A 19,242-nucleotide genomic window follows, 5' to 3' on the forward strand; every position below is an offset into this window, starting at 1 on the left:
GCCGGGAGCTGTAGTTTGACTTCTATGACGGGAAACGTCAGTCCACGAGAGCTTTCAATATATTTCCCAGGAAGCATTGGGATTCAGAAGTTATGTATCCATGACAGCCTTGTAATTGTTGTGTGGTGCTACCTATGGATCTGAAGTGGGGGATGCTGTTAAATGAAGTCGACAGATAAATAGCAAGGGAAACAGCAATCGTGTTTCATCTATAGTATACCTATACAAATATAAATGAGTCGCATGTAGTGTGTTCAGGTACATTTCTTATTCTGTTCTTCAAGAACGCCGACAACGTTAAAGCTAGCCATCTACAGTAACTGGCTAACAAGCTAACGTGTTAACGTCTTAATCCTCAATACTTTCTTTCCAAGGAGTGACCATACTATAGTATTAGCTAGCTAAGTAAGCCTAGTTGGCTACTTCTACGACTAACCTGAAGCAACACAACAACGACGCCTGTGTACGTCCTGGCTCATACATGATAGCAATCTGCAGCCGAGAAGACATGCCTAGTCTCTGCCAAAAGCATCAGCGCGGCATGGAATCAACAAGGACGGTGAGAGCGGAGGGCTTCAGCCGGTGAAAAACGGAGAAAAGGATAATGATTTCACGATACTCAAGGCGGCCCGTATCGCACAATTTAGAGATGTGAGTAGTACATATTAGCTAATAAGTATACGTGACGTTTCAGCATCTATCGTGAGAAAATATATCGATTCCTTTCAATCTTATCAACCAGCTGCAATCTATGAGGACTAAATATGGATTTTGCCTGGCCCAATGTTGGCATCGTGATACGTAAGGGTACATTCAAGGCAGTTTGTGTAATACAGGCTCATTTGTAATACAGATCGCTCTGGGATCCCTTGGTCAGTCATGCCCGCAGCGCCATGATCAGTTGACACTGAAGGTGTCATTTGAGCGTATATTGATCCCATTTGTGGGAATTCGTCTGTCAGCCCCAAGTAATTTGTCTCCCTTACAGATGGGTGAGCTTGATCGATTGGATCAATGTTTTTCTGTGATGTTGTTTGCCACGCAACAACCACCCCATTTGCTTTACCGCTGGGCGGTTATTAGACTCTGTCCCAGTGTCTAATAACACCCATGATCTCACTTGTAGCGAGGTGAACGTTAATGAATGATTCACGATCTGTGTGTGTGTGATGTTGCTTTGTTCCAGCCGTGGTCTGTCCCGAAGCAGCCTCGACCACCACCCCCTCCCAGAAGAGGCAGATGATGACCTGGTCCCCCAACCTCTCCTGCATGACCTCAGAGAAGCTGTATCTGCCTACAACAGGTACGGTACCTCAGAGAAGCTGTATCTGCCTACAACAGGTACGGTACTAGGACCCCAGCGAGCCAGACCTGGGGCTTGAGCCTGGGGCTTGAGCCTTGGGCTATCCTTCACTTGTCCCAGATAAAGGCAAGGCTTGATATCGCATATCCAACTGGGATATATGCGTCGATTAAGTTACGGAAACAATGCACAACCGTTGGTTGCCAGGGACATGGCCTCGCCTTTCCTGATTGGTTGATCGTGATTGTTACATCATGCAGAGTGGGGGAGCAGCTTCACAGCTGAGCTTCACGTCTGAATTTGATTCGATGATTCGATTGGTCGGTCACCGTTCTTAACGTATCAGGTCATACGGTTTCCCTCTCCTCAGCTCGGAGACGTCCGCGGCGTCCGGCCAATCGGACTGTCCCACGGTTACCACGGGAGACACCACCCGCTCCTGGTCAGGGATCCACAGCTACGCAGGAACAGGGATCTCTACTGAGAGGAGCTCCGTCTTCTCATGGGGATATGATGTGAGGCCTAGCTCTCATGTCCTGCTGTGAGAGTGTGTGTCTGTACACACTGTGTGTGTGTGTGTGTGTGTGTGTGTGTGTGTGTGTGTGTGTGTGTGCTGGTACTGAACTGAGCCAGTCCTCTAAAACTTTTCTGAAACTCGATCTGTTTACACACACACACACCATGTCCTGAAACCACCTTTGGAAAAAAAACATTGTTAAACACACGCAGCACGCACGCAGTGTTTGTGACAATTAAAAACACACACTCACACCAGGGATCCAAGCTCATCATCATGCATGCTGTAGCCTGCTGTGAAATAAACAAACCTCAATGATGCACTGCCAATAATTGATGAGCAGCTTGAAAAGCGATGCATGCTGTGACAAGTGTATATTTGGGTCTCTGCAATTGGAATCCCTTTCCTCCACTCTCACCTTCTCCTATCTATCTCTATCTCTCTCTCTCTTTTCCTCCCCCTCTCCCCTTGTGTCTCTCTCTGTCATGGTCCCTCAGGAGTTTGACAAGGCGGCGTCGCGGCAGGTGCAGCAGATGTTTGAGGAGATTGATGAGGAGCTGTACGAGGGGCGGGGGGGAGGGCTGCATCTCCGGGGGCTCCAGGATGAGTGTCAGCAGTGGGCCTCCCGGTTCCCCCACCTACGGTACCCCCACGCTCCTATACCCCCTCGCCCACAGCCCCTCATCCCCAATACCCCCACACGCTCTCACCCCCACACGCTCTCACCCAGATACCCCCACACTCACTCACAAACCGTCCAGGACATTTCTAGAAAAATGACATTCAATCCGCTAAAGCTGAAAGTGAGATGCAATATTACTCCAACTCTTCCCAACCATTCACAGCATGATTATCTACCTGTGTCAACGCACGGGCCTTCAGCTCATTAACCCTGCTACATGTTCAGTCGTCCAGGCACTGCAATCACCAGCTGATCTGGGTTCTGCACGGTTCCGTCTTCCCCCCCCAACAGGATCCTGGGATCTCAGCTGAAGTGTCCCAGCGATGAGGGCTTCCAGTGGTTCTGTACCTCAGTGAGGGCCTCCACAGCCAGCCCCGGCCTCTCGGGATCTCCAGTCCCAGCCTCAGGCGAGGAGGGCAGGCCCCAGGATAAGGACAAGCAGGGCACAGAGTGAGCTCTGATCTGCGACGGCTGCTGTTTTAACACATCAATTATGGATGGCCCTGCTCTGTGCTTTCTGACCTACTTACAGAGTGGCTTGTCAAACAGCCAAGTCAACTCTATACACAGGACACACAGTTCACAATGTCTACTTGTCTAAACCGAAGATGTTTTGTATTCATTTTGTGTGCATTTTGTGTGTGTGTGTGTGTGTGCGGGGGGGCAGGCTGTGTGTTCAGGGCAGGAGGGCAGTGTTTTCCAAGCCCTGTGTGCTGGAGATGGAACCGCCTCCTGGCTGTGAGGCTGACCACACGCCCCAGGTGATCGAGGCCGAGGGGCTGATGGAGGAGTACCTGGCGTACGACTCCAGAGACCTGTGAGTCTCCTCCCACAACGCCACGCCCACCTTCTCCCCAATCTCCCCTCCTGCCTCGCTGTCTCTCTGTACTAACTCCTGTTTGTCCATCCTCCTACCTCGCTGTCTCTCTGTACTAACTCCTGTTTGTCCACCCTCCTGCATCGCTGTCTCTCTGTACTAACTCCTGTTTGTCCACCCTTCTGCCTCGCTGTCTCTCTGTACTAACTCCTGTTTGTCCACCCTCCTCCCACGGCGGTGTCGCCGGGCAGGGACGAGGAGCGGGATAGCGGGTGCCCGGACGCGGGCCGCCGGCGCCCCTGCCTGCCCCCGGTGTCTCCCTACCGCTGCCGGAGGCAGGCCGTGCTGGACCTGCTGTTTGATGACGTGTGGCGCGAGCTGATTGGCTGGATGGAGGAGCTGGTGCGCCGTCACTGGGAGGGCTGTGTCTCAGGTGGGCTCAGCATGTCAGCATGCACGAGTCAGAACTCCCCTATAGTACAGAGACACACCAGTCAGAACTCCACTATAGTACAGAGACACACCAGTCAGAACTCCACTATAGTACAGAGACACACTAGTCAGGACTCCACTATAGTACAGAGACACACCAGTCAGAACTCCACTATAGTACAGAGACACACTAGTCAGAACTCCCCTATAGTACAGAGACACACTAGTCAGAACTCCACTATAGTACAGAGACACACTAGTCAGGACTCCACTATAGTATAGAGACACACCAGTCAGAACTCCACTATAGTACAGAGACACACCAGTCAGGACTCCACTATAGTACAGAGACACACCAGTCAGAACTCCACTATAGTACAGAGACACACCAGTCAGGACTCCACTATAGTACAGAGACACACCAGTCAGGACTCCACTATAGTACAGAGACACACCAGTCAGGACTCCACTATAGTACAGAGACACACTAGTCAGAACTCCACTATAGTACAGAGACACACCAGTCAGGACTCCACTATAGTACAGAGACACACTAGTCAGAACTCCACTATAGTACAGAGACACACCAGTCAGAACTCCACTATAGTACAGAGACACACCAGTCAGGACTCCACTATAGTACAGAGACACACTAGTCAGAACTCCACTATAGTACAGAGACACACTAGTCAGAACTCCACTATAGTACAGAGACACACCAGTCAGGACTCCACTATAGTACAGAGACACACTAGTCAGGACTCCACTATAGTACAGAGACACACTAGTCAGGACTCCACTATAGTACAGAATCAGAGCTTCCAGACTCAGTCGTTTTCTGATCCCTCCTCGTGTGTTCTTGTTCTGCCTCTGGGGACAGATGATGAAAAGACGTCGGTCAGCTTCAGCCTGGCCCAGCCAGACTCCCAGAACCCCTTCCTGCTGTTGTCCAGCGCCCTGCCCACCATGCTGCCCCGTCTGGGACAGGCCCGGCCGCCCCACCTCACTGCCAGCCTGCAGCAACAGGTCAGCTAACCCCGTAGCCAAGGGGTGACCCTGGAGACTGCATCCAACACACCAAAAGCTGTAAACACATTCAGATTGGTCTCAGTGGTTAGTTTGGGGAAAGATGTGTGGAGGATGTTAGAGAGATGGAGACTTGTTGACGCTAAGCGTGGGTGGAGATGAATGCCCAGACCACCGAGTTGCACAACAATCGTGAGATCCTGTTGGTCACTGGAAACAGGCATTTCCATCACTGCTTCACACACGAATCATGAAGTCTACTGTCTCTCCCTGTCCTTCCTCTATATCTGTTGCGGTACCGATCATTAACCTGTACTACTTTTTCTTTCTTCCCCTCCTTTTGCCCTCCTCTCTACTGTCACTCTTTGTCTGCACCACCCCTGTCTGATACAACTCTACCTCTCCACCTCACATCCTCCTTTCTTTTCATACTCTCTCCTTCTCCTTCTTCGGTCGCCGATCTCTCTTCCAAAGACCACAAAGTCAAGGGGCTCAAAGCACAATCCCAGACGGAAACCCAAAAAGCTGAGAAAGCCCTCCAGTGTATGTACAGTACCGCTGTGGGCCTGGCCCTTTTGGGCCTGACCCTCCTGGGCCACCGTGCTGTCGTGTTCCTCTCCTCTCCAGGCTGAATGTGCTTGTGCCTGTTTGAATAACACCGAACGTGACCATTTAACCTTCCTTCGTACGCCACTGCCTGTCCCGTTGTTTCCTTGACATCTCACTTTTATGGACTTCCCGTTGTGAATGCTGTCGTTTTGTATGTTGTGCGTTTGGGCTTGGTGGGTGTTGCTGATGTGAACTGTCCCAGATAGATTGGGTTCCCCTGACTTGGTTGCATGTAGACTGACCTTGGTGTTAGGCTATTGGTTTTGGACAGATCGGCATTTACTGTTTAATTCTCACCCCCTTCCTCCCTCTCCTCCCCCACCCCCCCTCCTCCCCATCCTCCCTCTCCTCCCCACCACCCCTTCTCCTGACCCACCCCCTATCCTCCTCCATCCTCCCTCTCCTCACCCACCCCCCCCTCTCCTCCCCACCCCCCCTCTCCTCACCCACCCCCCCTCTCCTCACCCACCCCCTCTCCTCACCCACCCCCCCTCCTCACCCATCCTCCCTCTCCTCACCCACCCCCCCCTCTCCTCCCCACCCCCCCTCTCCTCACCCACCCCCCCTCTCCTCCCCACCACCCCTTCTCCTCACCCACCCCCTCTCCTCCTCCATCCTCCCTCTCCTCACCCACCCCCCCTCTCCTCACCCATCCTCCCTCTCCTCACCCCCCCCTCTCCTCCCCACCCCCCCTCTCCTCACCCACCCCCCCTCTCCCCCCCCCCCCTCCTCCCCCTCCTGCAGTCCAGCAGAGTACCAGTCGGGGCGACAGTGACACAGACACACCACAACCTGAATGACCTCATTGTGATCCATGGGATCCCCCTGCAGCAAAGGACCCTGGGAGTTCTTGACAGGAATCTGTAATTTTTTCCCAAATATTTTATCCCACACAACACAAAGTTTCATGTTTTACAAAACTGTTTAAAAAAATATATTTTTTAACTTTGTTTTTACATACATAGTGAAAGGGCAAATATTTTTTGAAAATATTTTTTCAAAACCTTTTTCGAAAATGTTTTCCTTTTCAAAATTTTGGGGGAAACTTTCCAATCATTTATTTTATCTTTTTTTCTTTCTGAACATATTTTCAAACCTTTCAACAAAAAAAACGGGGGGAAAAATAATTTTCTTGTTGCCTTCTGCCTTTCTCTATAATAGCTTTGTAGAATAGCTTATGTTTGTTGAATTGTCTTTGAATATCCTTTGCGTTTCATTGCTCTGGCTCCATAAATCCCCGCATGACTCATCCCTGTGCCTCCCTGCTCTCCAGGGACCCCTGTGCCTCCCTGCTCTCCAGGGACCCCTGTGCCTCCCTGCTCTCCAGGGACCCAGACGAGAAGGCATCCCAGCGTCCTGGCTCCAGCGTTGTCCCCTCCAGCAAGTCCCGCCCACGCCGGGCGCTGGAGCAGAGCTCCTCCTCTCTGTCCCGCCCCCCTCAGTCGGCGAGGCGCAGGAACCCCGCCCCCCGCACCCTTGTGCCCCTGGCCCCCAGCCTCACCCAGCCCAGCACCACAGGCTCCATGGATGAGGTCATCCGCGGGACTCGCCTGTGAGTCGGGGGGGGGGGTGGTCTCCCATCTGATACCTGTCCTTCTGCCCTCCCTCCCTCCTCAACTATCTGGGCTGAAAGTGATGCCGCTTTTCAACTTGTTCTTAACAAGACCAGGACAGATTATACTAGTTTATCTTTTTCTTTACTTGTTGACCTTCTCGTGTGTGTGTGTGTGTGTGTGTCCAGACCCACAGCCAGTGACCGCCTGACCTCCCCCCCCATGCCTCTGAGCAGAAACACCCTGCTTCCCCCTATCGGCACAGGAGATGCCGAGAACACACACGCATTACAGCACTCCAGACATCTACAGGTACACACACACGCATTACAGCACTCCAGACATCTACAGGTACACACACACACATTACAGCACTCCAGACATCTACAGGTACACACACACACATTACAGCACTCCAGACATCTACAGGTACACACACACACATTACAGCACTCCAGACATCTACAGGTACACACACACACACATTACAGCACTCCAGACATCTACAGGTACACACACACACATTACAGCACTCCAGACATCTACAGGTACACACACACACATTACAGTATTCCAGACATGTACAGGTCCATACACACAGTGTCAGCAAATCCTTTTTTAAACTATATGAAGTAGTAATAATGCATGTGGGCCTTTTTTAATGGTGTGTCTGTGCGTGTGCGTCTGTGTGTGTTTGTGCGTGCGTGCATAGCGTCAGAGAGGGTCGTCCAGTCGGGCCCACAGCGCAGTGACAGAGGAAGCAAGCAGTTTGCTTCCTCGCGATCGCCATCATCTTCTGGATGTGTTCTCACGACCCAACACCACACACACCTACAGGGTGAGTAGAATAGAGCACACACACACACCTACAGGGTAAAGGCAAGACCGCACATACAGAGTCCCTCATCTAAACTCCTGGTTTGTTTCTAGTCAGACACCCCGTATCGGCGCTCCTTCACCGTGTTGGACAACATTAGCAGGCCTGGCCGGGCGTCCGTGGGCACAGGTGTACATTTATTCCTACAGCACGAGGGGGTGGGATTTGAACCTGCTAACTCTTCATCTGCAGTCAAATGCTCTAACCACCGAGCTAACCCCATCCCCATGTTGAGAACTGTGTGTCCTGTCCCTGGCAGACTCTCTGGGCATCGGTGTGACAGGCGTCAGCCTTGGCATCGGAAGCTCCTCCTTCCTGGACTCCTTCATCCATCACCCGCTTGGACACTCCCCCATCGAGGACGAGGAGGAACCCCAGGCCCTGCCCACAGGTAAGCAGGAACCAGAACCACAAGGTTCGCCCTCAGTGAGTAAATTAGTCAGACGTGTTGGAAGAAAACATGCCTTTGCACGTGACACAGACGTCACAGACACGGGTTGTATCAGTGAAGAGGGCTGTTCCGGTATGTTCTCTGGTAATGTTTCTTTTTCTTCCCTCCTCTCTCCTCAGTTCTGCTGGTGCCGGTGTCGGTCCCAGCCCGCGCCTACAGCAGAGGGGGCATCACATCTCGGAGTAGCAAACCTGGCTTGTAGCTCTTCCAGACCCCACCTCCCCCAGAACCCCTCTCCCACCTCCCCCAGACCCTCCCCCAGCCCAGCCCAAGGCCTGGAGGATTTCCACCACCATCACAATAGTGACTCTATACCGCAGCATCACTTTTATAGAACACAGCTTGGTGGTATTTATTCAATTCCGTTTTTATTGTTGTTTTCTAGAGCCCTATTTTTGTATGTTGAAACTCTCTGCGTACATGGCTGCCAAAGACAGTTAGCTGTCTGACCTTTCACCTGTCTTCAATGTTTGAACTCCAGCATTGTACGTACTGTAATACCGTATGTCTGTTTGGATGGAAGGTTTGGATGCATGTATACAGGATATTTAAATGTATTTTTTTGCATGAATCTGAACGGCTACTCCATACTGATTTGATACTATGCAGGGAATAAGTTCTAACCACACAGGTACAAAAAAAAGAAGCTATTTGCACAGAAATTCTTTTTCACGCTGGTTTATTTATACTGAGTTTAGGACTGTAAGCGACAACACCCAAGATAGGCATGACATATACCTGCCTCGGTGTGAAGATTGATTTTGTATCCATTCAGAGCCTTCAATTTCATCAGGGCTTAGCCTAAGCCCCATCAGACACCAGCAGGAATACAGGGATTGTATTAACAGTGTCTTCATCTTCCTCTAAAAAATCTCCTCAGCGCCCGGTTTAGCATGTGCACCCCTCCGCCCACAGACATCCTACGCTCTGGCGCAAACCGAGTCACGTGGAGGCTTGCTACAGGAAAGCAGCCATCGAATGATTCGTTCGCTGTCCGAGCGCTCGTTAAAACGGGCTAAACAAGTGATCAAAGCAGGGTTGAGCGCCCCAGTTCCAGTCCCTCAGGAACAGACGGTCTCCTGGAGTTTTCCCTCACGTCAGTCAGCTGGCCTCCTGCAGTCTGACACCAACTGGCCCTTGCTTCAGATAGGTGTGTTGATGCAGCCTTGTGCAATATCAAATGTTTGGTTGTGAGAATCACTACAGTTACCAATGCACTTTTGTTGTTGTTTTGGGGGCATTTCATTAAATGGTTTCATGTTGTACTGGTCAAGCTTGAGGATCACGTGGAAAGAAATAGTTGAGCCAACTAAAGAAAGTGGCACTGGAATTGGCCTTAACCCCGTGTCTCAATTACAAACCCCCCTACATATACCTTTCAAGCCAAACATCCATCCCTCGCTACAAAAATAACTCAAGATGTGTACCAAAACCATATTGTAATAAATATGTGTCAATTGACACTGACAAACTTGAATCAAAACGTGTGTTTTCAGTGAACAGTTATCAGTGTTTAAGGTGTTCAGATGGCTGTCTTCACTTCTTCGCCCCCTTTTTGGCATATTTGGCCTCCAGGTCAGACAGGAAGCTTTGCTCTCGCGATTTCTGCCTTTGCTGAAGAAAAAAGAAAGTGTCACTGTGTTCAGCATCGCATCTAAAATAATATCTGTCAGATTGTGTGATGTAAGGCATGTCCATATTGTGTGACGATCACCTGTAGCATCATGACCAGACTGTCCTTCTCTGCTCTCAGTCCCATCTCTCTCTGCATCTCTTCTGCCTCTTTCCTTTCTTCATCAGCCTGGACAGGAAAGAGTTCAATGTTACAAGGCCTCTGAGGAGCGTAACAGGTGAGCCTTGCGTAACAGGAAGTGAGCCTTGCGTAACAGGAAGTGAGCCTTTGACATCCAGCCAACCTTCTGCTTGCGTGCCCGCCTCTTCCTGTCGTCCTCCTGGGTGAAGGCGGGGTGGGAGGCGGCCTCGCCCGCCAGGATGGCGGCGTGGATGATGTCAGCGAGCCTGGACTCATCCTCCTGGGAGCAGCACAGCGCCGAGTCCAAGATGGCGTCCATGTCCCCCTGATGCTGCTCGTACAGCTGCATCACATCCTCCCTCTCCTCCTCGGAGCCTTTGTACGTCCTCTCAAAGTCCTGGATGTCTTGAACGGTGATCTGTCAAGAGGAGGGAAGGGGGCAGAGAGGAAGACCTGCCTGAGAATGGATACTCTGGTCTGGTGTGTTACACACGTGACCCTCACGACCTAGGCACTCTGATTAAACAAGGCCGTTGAGGAAATGATCTTCAGTCTCATGCCCAGAGGGTCATTGATGAGCAAGAGCAGCGCACCTTAGGGAACAGCAGTCTCCAGTACTCCTCCCAGCAGCGGTCATGAGTCAACAAATCATCGCCTTCGTCCACCGCTCCCTGCTCGTCATACAGCTGCCTCTGCTCCTTGTCACTCAACACGGCATACAGCTTTCCAAGCACCTGACAGTCAAAGGACAGAAGGCGAGTGCTTTGTTTTAAGAGTGGTGAGTGTTCAGCTGCAAATAATACAACATTTAGAATTGTTTTAACAGTATACCTGGAATTTCTCTGTCGCCCCTGGGTCTTCCGGCGCGCGGTCAGGGTGGACTTGTAATGACACCTTGTAGTAACTACGGCGGATCTCTGCATCAGTCGCCTCTTTTGAGATTCCTAGAACTTCGTACAAGCAGGCGGTTTTGAACAGCTCCCGACACTGGTCGAATAGACCCATCTTTTTCAGTTTATAGACGATATTTGATAGGCTTTGATATTAGTAACTTGGAAATATCAGCTGCCTAAACAACAGGAACCGCTACCACTCGATCCGCATTTAGGCGCGCTTATTTTCTTGTCAAAAACACGTCACGGTTTAAGGGCGCTCCTATTGGTGTGTGTTATATGACGTTTTGTACGCATAGTTGGATGAAGAAAATAAAAATGTAATTTATTAGTACAGGCCAGGGAGTTCTAGTTCATATTCATACGAAATAGTTAATTTTAATTAGTGCCGTCTTAGAATATATTTTCACTTTATGGTTTTCCACTGAGAATAAGTAATTCAAATTCGATTGAACATTGTTGTCCTTTACCTCTATGTTGTTCATAATGCAGCGATATTGTGTTTAACATAAATTTTTGGCATTTTTAGGCCTACTTTCATAATTAGAATGGGTCAAAGTAAGTTCTAGTCAGTATACATATGTCTAAGGGTTAAAGGTACATTACAATCAATTTGCAAATTGTATTAATTATCCCAGTTTTAAATCGCAGGCCAAACTGCATATTGTTTACCCGTAGAAACCGACACAGACAAACCAAACAAACCAATCAGCCATGCATCTGGGTTAACTGCCATTACTGGCATGTTGATTAATTACTAGAGAGATTATATTTAGTGTGACTTTATTGGTGCACCTAAAGCAGCACAAGAAAACATCGAACACAACAACACACAAAATCATTTCGCCTGCTTCATGCAAAAGCAGAACACAAGATTTACACGCTGATTCTGCACAATCTGTACAAAATGCGGCACAATATGCAGCACTAAAGATAGACACTTTAAATTCAAGCTCTCCACTGTTAAGTCCAATTACAGTTCCATCTGTTTATGTTGCATATTTGGCACTTTCTTGAATTGTTTTCTCTCTTTTGTCATCTAAAAAAAACTCCTTCATCTCTCTTTTTGCTCATCAACAGAACAGGTACTTGGACAACTGGCACATCATCAACAACTAAAACAAAACAACGAAAAAAGCACAGCAGGTTACTCTAGAATGGAATGGTTTTGCTGGTGTACGGTTTCCCTCCTCTCTGCGTCTACGCACCCCCTTCACAAGGGTACTTAGTGTCCGTATACATCCATCTATCTCTGGTCGGGAGGGCGTACCACGTCTTAACAGTCTTCCTCATCGTAGAATGGCTTTGTTATGGTTTCAGTCTTATTAAATCACCTGGCTTAAGTCCATGGCTGCCGCTGCCAAGCGCATCTCATCCTCTTCCCCTGGGACCCAGCAGGGGGCAGCAGCTCAGCATTCCCTCCTGGTCCGGATGGTCTTGCTGGCGTACTTGACAGGGATGCCCCAGCGTCTCATGAGATACACATCAAACACGTAGGCGGCCCCCGCCTCCAGGCCCCCGATCACGGCCGTGGTAACGGCCCTCCGAGGGTTCAGCTCCTGGAAGTATTTACACAGGACCCTTTCAGTGTCCGACCGAGACTCCGGCCCCACGCAGACGCCTGTGGCGGCCCCCTTCCCCCTGCCTCCCGCCTCCTCGTCCCCCAGCTTGCGGCGGTACACGCAGTACAGACTGCGCTCCTCCGTCCCCATCCAGGCCAGGGTGACGGCGTCGCAGCTCCGCAGCCTGTTGAAGGACTTAATCTGCAGGGTGGAGGGCAGGGAGGGGACGCCTTTACGGTGGTACGCAGAGGACGTCTGCATCTTCACTGAGGCCTGGAGAGCTCCAGCGGGGTCGGAGGCTGGCTGGTAGACCGGGCCGGTGGTCCCCTCTCTCTCCAGGTGGATGAGGTAGGAGGGGCTGCCCTGGAGCCACAACTGAACCAGGTCTTCGCCCACAGCCTGGGAGCTCAGGACCTGGCCCTTCCCAGACACGGTCACCTTGACTCTCTGGCTCCCCCTGCAGCTCTGGAGGGTCAGCAGGCCGCTCTGCTGCCAGCCGCGAGGGCGGAAGCTGAAGAACTCCTCTGAGGATCCTCCGTCTCTGAAGGTCACCCACCTCAGCTCTCCCTCCCTCAGGGCTGAGATCGCCGGCCGCGCCTCCTCGTGTGTCCTAGCAACCATCCCTGTGTAGGCAGCGCTGGTGCCGTTCAGCAGGTCCCTCACGAACACGTCGAAGAAGTACTGGGTGTCCGGGAACAGGTCGGAGACGGTACACACACTGTCGAGGCCCTCGCACACACACGGCAGGTCGCCGTACTTGTCATCGGACACGGCGGCAGGGGACTTGGGGTCAGGGAAGGCGTCCCACTGCTGCCACCACCAGTCCTTCAGAATGGGCCACACAGTCACTTTCTTCTTCTTCTCCTTTCTCTCCCTCGTCTTCTCTCGCTCCTTCTCTCTCCGGATGCCCTCGCGAGCAGCGCAGAGACTGCGGTAGTTGTGCTGGCGGTTGACCAGGACACAGTACTCGTAGCTGGGCTGGCTGTGTGGCAGCCTGGCCTGGGTGCTGCTGGGGCTCCAGCTCAAGGTGACGCTGGTCATCCCTACACCCAGAGTGTGGACACGTGGGTCGGGGGGAAGCTCCGGGAACGCCCCTGAAGGACCGGGCCCCTCGTGGAGGTACACGGCAGAACTGGTGTCCTGCTCTTTGGACCGCAGCCTGAGGATGTATATGGAGGCCGGGGCATAGGAAGGACCCGAGTAGGTGTCCATGGCATTGCCGGTGTAGGTGTGGATCTTGGTCTCTGTCCCTGGAGCCTGCCACCAAACCTCAGGCACACTTTTCTTGGAGTTCCCTGTGGAGGTAAGAACATTGTTGAATCGTTGAAGGTGAATAATCTCGTCTCTCACAGTTTACAAACACAGACTATGTCTGTATGGAGTTACATTTATGGATTTGTTTAATGCCGATACAGGGAGCGAGACCAAATGTTACACTATCAAAGTGAATTATTCAGCGGAACATCTAGGACCCTCGTGTTCACGCTCCTGAATGATTTATCCATCACTTTATAACTTCATAATGTAGTTACCTCAGTAATCTACAGAGTCGTGTTATGCAATGCAGGGTCTGTTCCAGGAAATAGTTGTGCATACACGAGGACATCTCGACACACAGATATACTTTTGATACTTCTGTAAAGTAAAATACACGTTTTTATGTTTTGCGTTTGTTTTCTCAGAGCATGTTCTGGACTTTCATGTTCTGTTCAGCAGTTGTCTAGTCTCTCCCTTTCTCTCTGTCTTGTAGACAACAACCAATGACCGACAAATAAGTCTTTGGATGGACCTCATGAAAATGTATGGCTCGGGCATCTTTTCAGATTGCAGTGTAATGCAACTGAGGAGGCATGAACTGGGATCTGTTGTGTGTCGTCTTTGTCTTCACTCACAGTGCAGACTCTTCGGGGCTTTATCCTTCAGGCTGCGGCCTACCAGGGTCCACTCTACGGGCAGGTCACATGGGCTGACGGTCACTGACATCATGGCTGCCTTCTTCTTCAGTGTGAAGTAAAGTCTGGGGAGAGAGAAACGCCACAGCACAAGGAATACCGGACGACCTTGTTAGGTATTTCAAAAATGGGAGAATTAAGAACCGGTAACTGTTCGGACATTACTTTTAAGTGCTGTCATTCAAGCATTTGTCAGTTATGGCTTTTAACAAACTAATGCAGATTTTGATAGCAGAGGAGAGGTCACAAGCAATGTTTGGTGATAAGCTTCCATCGACCTGCTCTGTTTTGATGATTATCTCTCATTGTTTAATTGTCTAGAATCGTGCTTAGCATGCATGGTACATCTTACAACACATCACTGATTTTTATGGTTTTTGTTGAGGGTTTTTCAAATCAGACAGTTTTATTTCATCTTTTGCATTTTAACGATGAATCCTTCAGTGATTAGGCAACTCATCCATGCCATCATGTCCTCTTGCCTCTGTGCTCAGAAAAATAACCTTATTATCTATCTTTATCTATTACATCTGCGGTTTACAGCTGTGTCCTGCTCTCAAGCTCAAGGGCGCTACATTCTTTTTAATTGATAGATTAATTTAAATCATCGTTAGCTAGCTGACGTTTCTTTCGCTCCATGTTTTCCCGCCGCCTCATTCTGCGAGACTGCTCCTACGGACAGATTGCAGCACACAGGGACACACGTTTCCTAATTTGCAGCTCCGGGTTTTTTGAGCCCTGATACTGGCACGCTTCCCTCCGGTTCAGGCTAAGTGGGCTGGACCTCCTGTCTCCGGGGTGACCGTGTGCTAAACTCCAGCCTCTCTAAAGGACTCTAAAGGGGGGGACCAAGTGGCCGTTTGCATGTAGATAAAATACATTGGATACATTGGAAATAGTATCTGCCTGTGATATTCTCACTTCCATACGACACAGTTCTTTCTCATCTGTCAGTTAAGGATGGCAAAGTGGCGACATTCCCCATTTCGCTAGTGCGTGTGGACACACATTACCTGCGGGTGCGTCCTTTGGGCAGGTGGATGGTAGTAAGCTTCCCTGCGGGCAGCCAGGATGTGGGGCGAAGTGGCACCTCGTTCTCGGGGGCTAGGACCAGTGCCATGGCAGACTGCCCCTTCTGCCAGGAGGGTCCAGAGAGCAGTGCCAAGACCAGGCACAAATACCAGGACAGGGCCATGGATGCCAATCCTCTTCCACGCCAACACGCACACACACGCTCAGTCCTTCTCCCGGTCACCTCCCTTTATCTTGCGTGGTCTGAAAGAGCAGAGAGAAAGGTCATAGACATCCATCAGTCTCATTGCGCACAGACGGACGGGCGAGCGCACGCACGCAGGCGCGATTGCATTCCTCACCCCAGCGAGCCTTTCGCAGACGGGAGGCCTAAAGAGGTCTAGCGACTGATGATTCATTGATATGAGGAAACTTCTCGGCTATTCAGACAGAATTATTCATGTTGGGAAAGAAATTGCCATGCCATCTTACTGTGGGATCTGTATAGCACAGCTTGGCACTCTATGAGGGAAAAATCACTCGGCACGACTTTCAAAGCATGAAGTGGTTTGCAAATATCGCTCAGAAATGAGGTCCTTTGAATGCATACCTCTATTTATAGTTACGCCGTTCAAATGGGTTTTGCTGTCTTAACATAAGGTTGATTTTGCTGGTTGTGACAGGCCTTGTTAACGGAGAGAAAAACCACTGGCACTTTAGTAAGGAGAATCTAACAACACCAGGAGATGTTACAGCCTGATCCGACAGACATGCAGATTGCGCCTGACAAACACCATCACAGCCAGGAGAACTTTGAAAACAGTTGGGTCTTGGACTGTTTCTGTCTCCCTGCCGAGATAATAAACCTCCATGATTACAGGTATTGCTCTTGTTCCCATGGGAGAAAACATGTTTGTTCAAAGTCACAATCTTCCACAAAAACCCCCCCACCCACAAAAAAACTCTTTAGAACCACCCCCTCCTTTTCTTGACGGTGTTGTTTGCGTCAAGGTTCCTTGTGCCCTACAGATCAGATGACAATCAGTGCAGGTAGGTACACTGGAGACAGAACCTCAGTTCCCATCTCAGCAGCTGCACACCAAAGACGCTCTCATTATCCCTGCAAAGTGAACAAGCCATAAAGATTTTACAGAGGGGAGAGGAATTGAGAGAGATTGAAACGGAGGGAGGGAGAGTTTGGGAGGAGGAGGAAAGGAGACAGGATTGTGGATGGAGGGAAATAGGAGCTGGGGGGATGGGGTTGTGAGTAATAGAAAATGAGAGATGCGGAGAGGAAGAGACTGATGGAAGGAAGGAAAGAGACACACAATTGAGGTTGATTGGTGTTGATTTTAACCCCATGCCTCTGTGTCTAATGGGTTCAGGACTGGTGTCACATGGGCTCTGCCTTCCCCGTGCTCTCTCTCTCTGTCTCTCTCACACTCTCTCTGTGTCTCTCTTTCTCTCTCTTTCACTCTCTCTTTCTCTCTCTCTCTGTCTCTCTTTCTCACGATTTATTTCTGCCTCTTTCTTTATCTCTGTCTTGTTAACAAACAGACTCTCTGCTCCTTTGCATACTTTGTCTATCTCTCCCTCTCTCTCTTTCTCTGTCTGTCTCGCTCACACTCTCCAATCTCAATCTTGATAAATAGCTGACAAAAAAAAGAAAACAGCTTGGCACACTTGTTTCTTCAAAATGCGTCTGTTGATAAAATATGCATTAGGTTCCTCAGCAAATTACAAGCAATTGAATTTTCATAAGGCAAAAAGGCCATATCCTAGAGAGAACGAGAGAGACAAACAGAGAGAGAGAGAGAGACAAACAGAGAGAGAGAGAGAGACAAACCGAGAAAGAAAGAAACATAGATAAACCAAGAGAGAGGGTGACGGGGAGCTTACTGAACTTAACTAACGTTAAAAAAAAAACTCTCCTTTACACAAAAGAGATCACGACAGTGATGGCTCGGCCACCATTCCTGTTTGTCTTAATATATCCAGAGATATCCAGTGGCACAAGACTGTGTAATTGCGTATCCCTCTCTTCCTTCCTCTTCCTCTCTTCCTCTCTCCCTCTCTTCCTCTCTCCTCTCTCCCTCTCTTCCTCTTCCTCTCTTCCTCTCTTCCTCTCTTCCTCTCTCCCTCTCTTCCTCTTCCTCTTCCTCTCTCCCTCTCTCCCTCTCTACACTTGTCTCTTCTATCTCCTCTCTGTTGGTCTCAGATTTCTAGGCACTGCACTGCAATTGCTTTAAGTACCTCTTACGCTGAATGCACCTTTACACCTGAATCCCTCTCTCTCTCTCTCTCTCTCTCTCTCTCTCTCTCTCTCTCTCTCTCTTTCTCTCTCTGTTTATCAGTAGATCTGCCTTACAGGCTCCTCTCTCCCATTGTCCCCCCAGCAGAGCGGGCGGGGGAGGGGTACAGTACAGGGGAGTTATCAGACTCTGTGTCAAATATCCTCTGCTCTGGGGACACGTCAGGGTCCCATCTGCCCTCTGTTATAGCGGCATGGAGACACAGATTAAATGGCACTGGAGGGTCCCTGTAGCTTTATGGTGTCCCTCATCATCCGGTGGCAAAGTGTGTGTGTGTGCGTGCATGTGAATGTACGTGTTTGTGTGGTGAGGAGGGCAGAAGATCCCTGATGGGATTTTACGGTTGATTTTCTACCTCGATGCCAGTGTGTTATCCTTCACTGTCCCTCCCTCCCTCCCTCCCTCCCTCCCTCCCTCCCTCCCTCCCTCCCTCCCTCCCTCCCTCCCTCCCTCCCTCCCTCCCTCCCTCCTCCTCCCCCCCTTCTCACTCTCCTCTCTGTCACACACTCGCTTGATGTCCTCCCTCCTTTTGTCACCTCATCTTCTGCACCATGGAGGAACACTTAGTTGCTCAAACAGCTTGAGAAAGAGATGGATGGATAGGCATAGACTAAGAGAAGAGTTTGTAAAAAGGTGCATACAGAAAGCAGTTAAACCAGACAGATGTACAGGGAAGCTCAGTGAAGCACGTGCGTAGAGAAGCATGCGGGGTATAGCAATATATCTTGAGAAAAGAGAAGAAAACAAACATACTGTTCATATGAATTTCCAATCTGTCCCACAACTAACTACCGCAAAGTATTCCGAAGCCCCTTTCCTTTGCTGGAAACCCTCTGGGACTAAACAGAAAAGCACTGATGCACAACGCAAGTTCTCCTCCCGTATGTCCCTGTGAGTTAGCGACATTCACAAAACATACATCAACTCTCTCCCACACAGACACTTCTCAGCAGTAACATGCCTTCCTACCTCACGGTACAGATTTGTCCAGCACGGGGGATGAAGGATGAGAGGAGGAGTGGAGAGAGCGACCAGAAGAGAAGGATGAGAGATGGAGGAGGAGCGTGAGCAAACGACTCAGGTTGCTGGAGGACGACGATCCCTCCCTCTCTCCTGCTTCCAGGGGTCTCGCTCCCTGGTCTAGCAGGTGTCAGGATACCCCTGCACCCTCTTCCGGGGCTGGTGGTCCAAGGGTGGTCCGTTGGGGGGTCTTGTTGTCTCTCTCTCTCTCTATCTCTCTCTATCTCTCTCTCGCTCTCTCTCACACGTGGAGCCTTGCCCTGCCACGTCCCACAGGAGCCTTGTGAATGTCAGTCCGTCACTGAAGCTTAACTCTCCTCCTTTCTCCTTCTCGTCTTTCTCTCCAGCTCTTCTCCTCTTTTCTCTTCCGATGTTTTGTGTTCTCTTTGATTTTCACCCCCTGTTCAGGACAGAGCGCCTTAGCTGGCGCGCTGAAAAGGTACAGGGGAAAAGGCTGATGAGGTGCGTGCGT

At 50.2% G+C, this 19,242-nt stretch overlaps 3 protein-coding genes across 5 annotated transcripts; 1 reads left to right on the forward strand and 2 right to left on the reverse strand.

The window, feature by feature from the left end:
• The first annotated feature begins 71 nt into the window (after positions 1-71).
• Positions 72-8,929, forward strand: fam149b1 (family with sequence similarity 149 member B1). Of its 3 annotated transcripts, XM_084710235.1 has the most exons (17): positions 72-258; positions 375-651; positions 1,187-1,303; positions 1,674-1,818; positions 2,318-2,463; positions 2,794-2,952; positions 3,170-3,319; positions 3,571-3,752; positions 4,632-4,777; positions 5,252-5,320; positions 6,131-6,249; positions 6,660-6,938; positions 7,128-7,251; positions 7,652-7,777; positions 7,870-7,945; positions 8,076-8,207; positions 8,387-8,929. In XM_084710235.1, exons 2-17 carry the CDS (start codon positions 605-607, stop codon positions 8,467-8,469), a joined length of 2,100 nt encoding a protein of 699 aa, XP_084566361.1. In that variant the 5' UTR covers positions 72-258; positions 375-604; the 3' UTR covers positions 8,470-8,929. The 3 variants fall into 3 exon arrangements, with proteins under 3 accessions (XP_084566361.1, XP_084566360.1, XP_084566362.1); XM_084710234.1 differs by having other exon boundaries at positions 72-651; XM_084710236.1 differs by lacking the exon at positions 5,252-5,320 and having other exon boundaries at positions 72-651.
• A 760-nt stretch (positions 8,930-9,689) lies between these two features.
• On the reverse strand, positions 9,690-11,150 carry LOC146268590 (dnaJ homolog subfamily C member 9-like). The gene is made up of 5 exons (XM_084710237.1): positions 10,852-11,150; positions 10,614-10,754; positions 10,184-10,438; positions 9,982-10,068; positions 9,690-9,881 (listed from the first exon to the last, which is right to left on the reverse strand). Exons 1-5 carry the CDS (start codon positions 11,023-11,025, stop codon positions 9,804-9,806), a joined length of 735 nt encoding a protein of 244 aa, XP_084566363.1. The 5' UTR covers positions 11,026-11,150; the 3' UTR covers positions 9,690-9,803.
• A 1,012-nt stretch (positions 11,151-12,162) lies between these two features.
• ndnfl (neuron-derived neurotrophic factor, like) lies at positions 12,163-15,562 on the reverse strand. The gene is made up of 3 exons (XM_084667163.1): positions 15,441-15,562; positions 14,368-14,492; positions 12,163-13,770 (listed from the first exon to the last, which is right to left on the reverse strand). The coding sequence occupies exons 1-3, from the start codon at positions 15,545-15,547 to the stop codon at positions 12,323-12,325; spliced, it is 1,680 nt and encodes a 559-aa protein (XP_084523289.1). The 5' UTR covers positions 15,548-15,562; the 3' UTR covers positions 12,163-12,322.
• Between the last annotated feature and the right edge of the window lie 3,680 nt (positions 15,563-19,242).

This window comes from Hypomesus nipponensis, chromosome 11 (assembly GCF_054491055.1).
Source record: "Hypomesus nipponensis isolate SF chromosome 11, ASM5449105v1, whole genome shotgun sequence".
NCBI classification, from domain to species: domain Eukaryota; kingdom Metazoa; phylum Chordata; class Actinopteri; order Osmeriformes; family Osmeridae; genus Hypomesus; species Hypomesus nipponensis.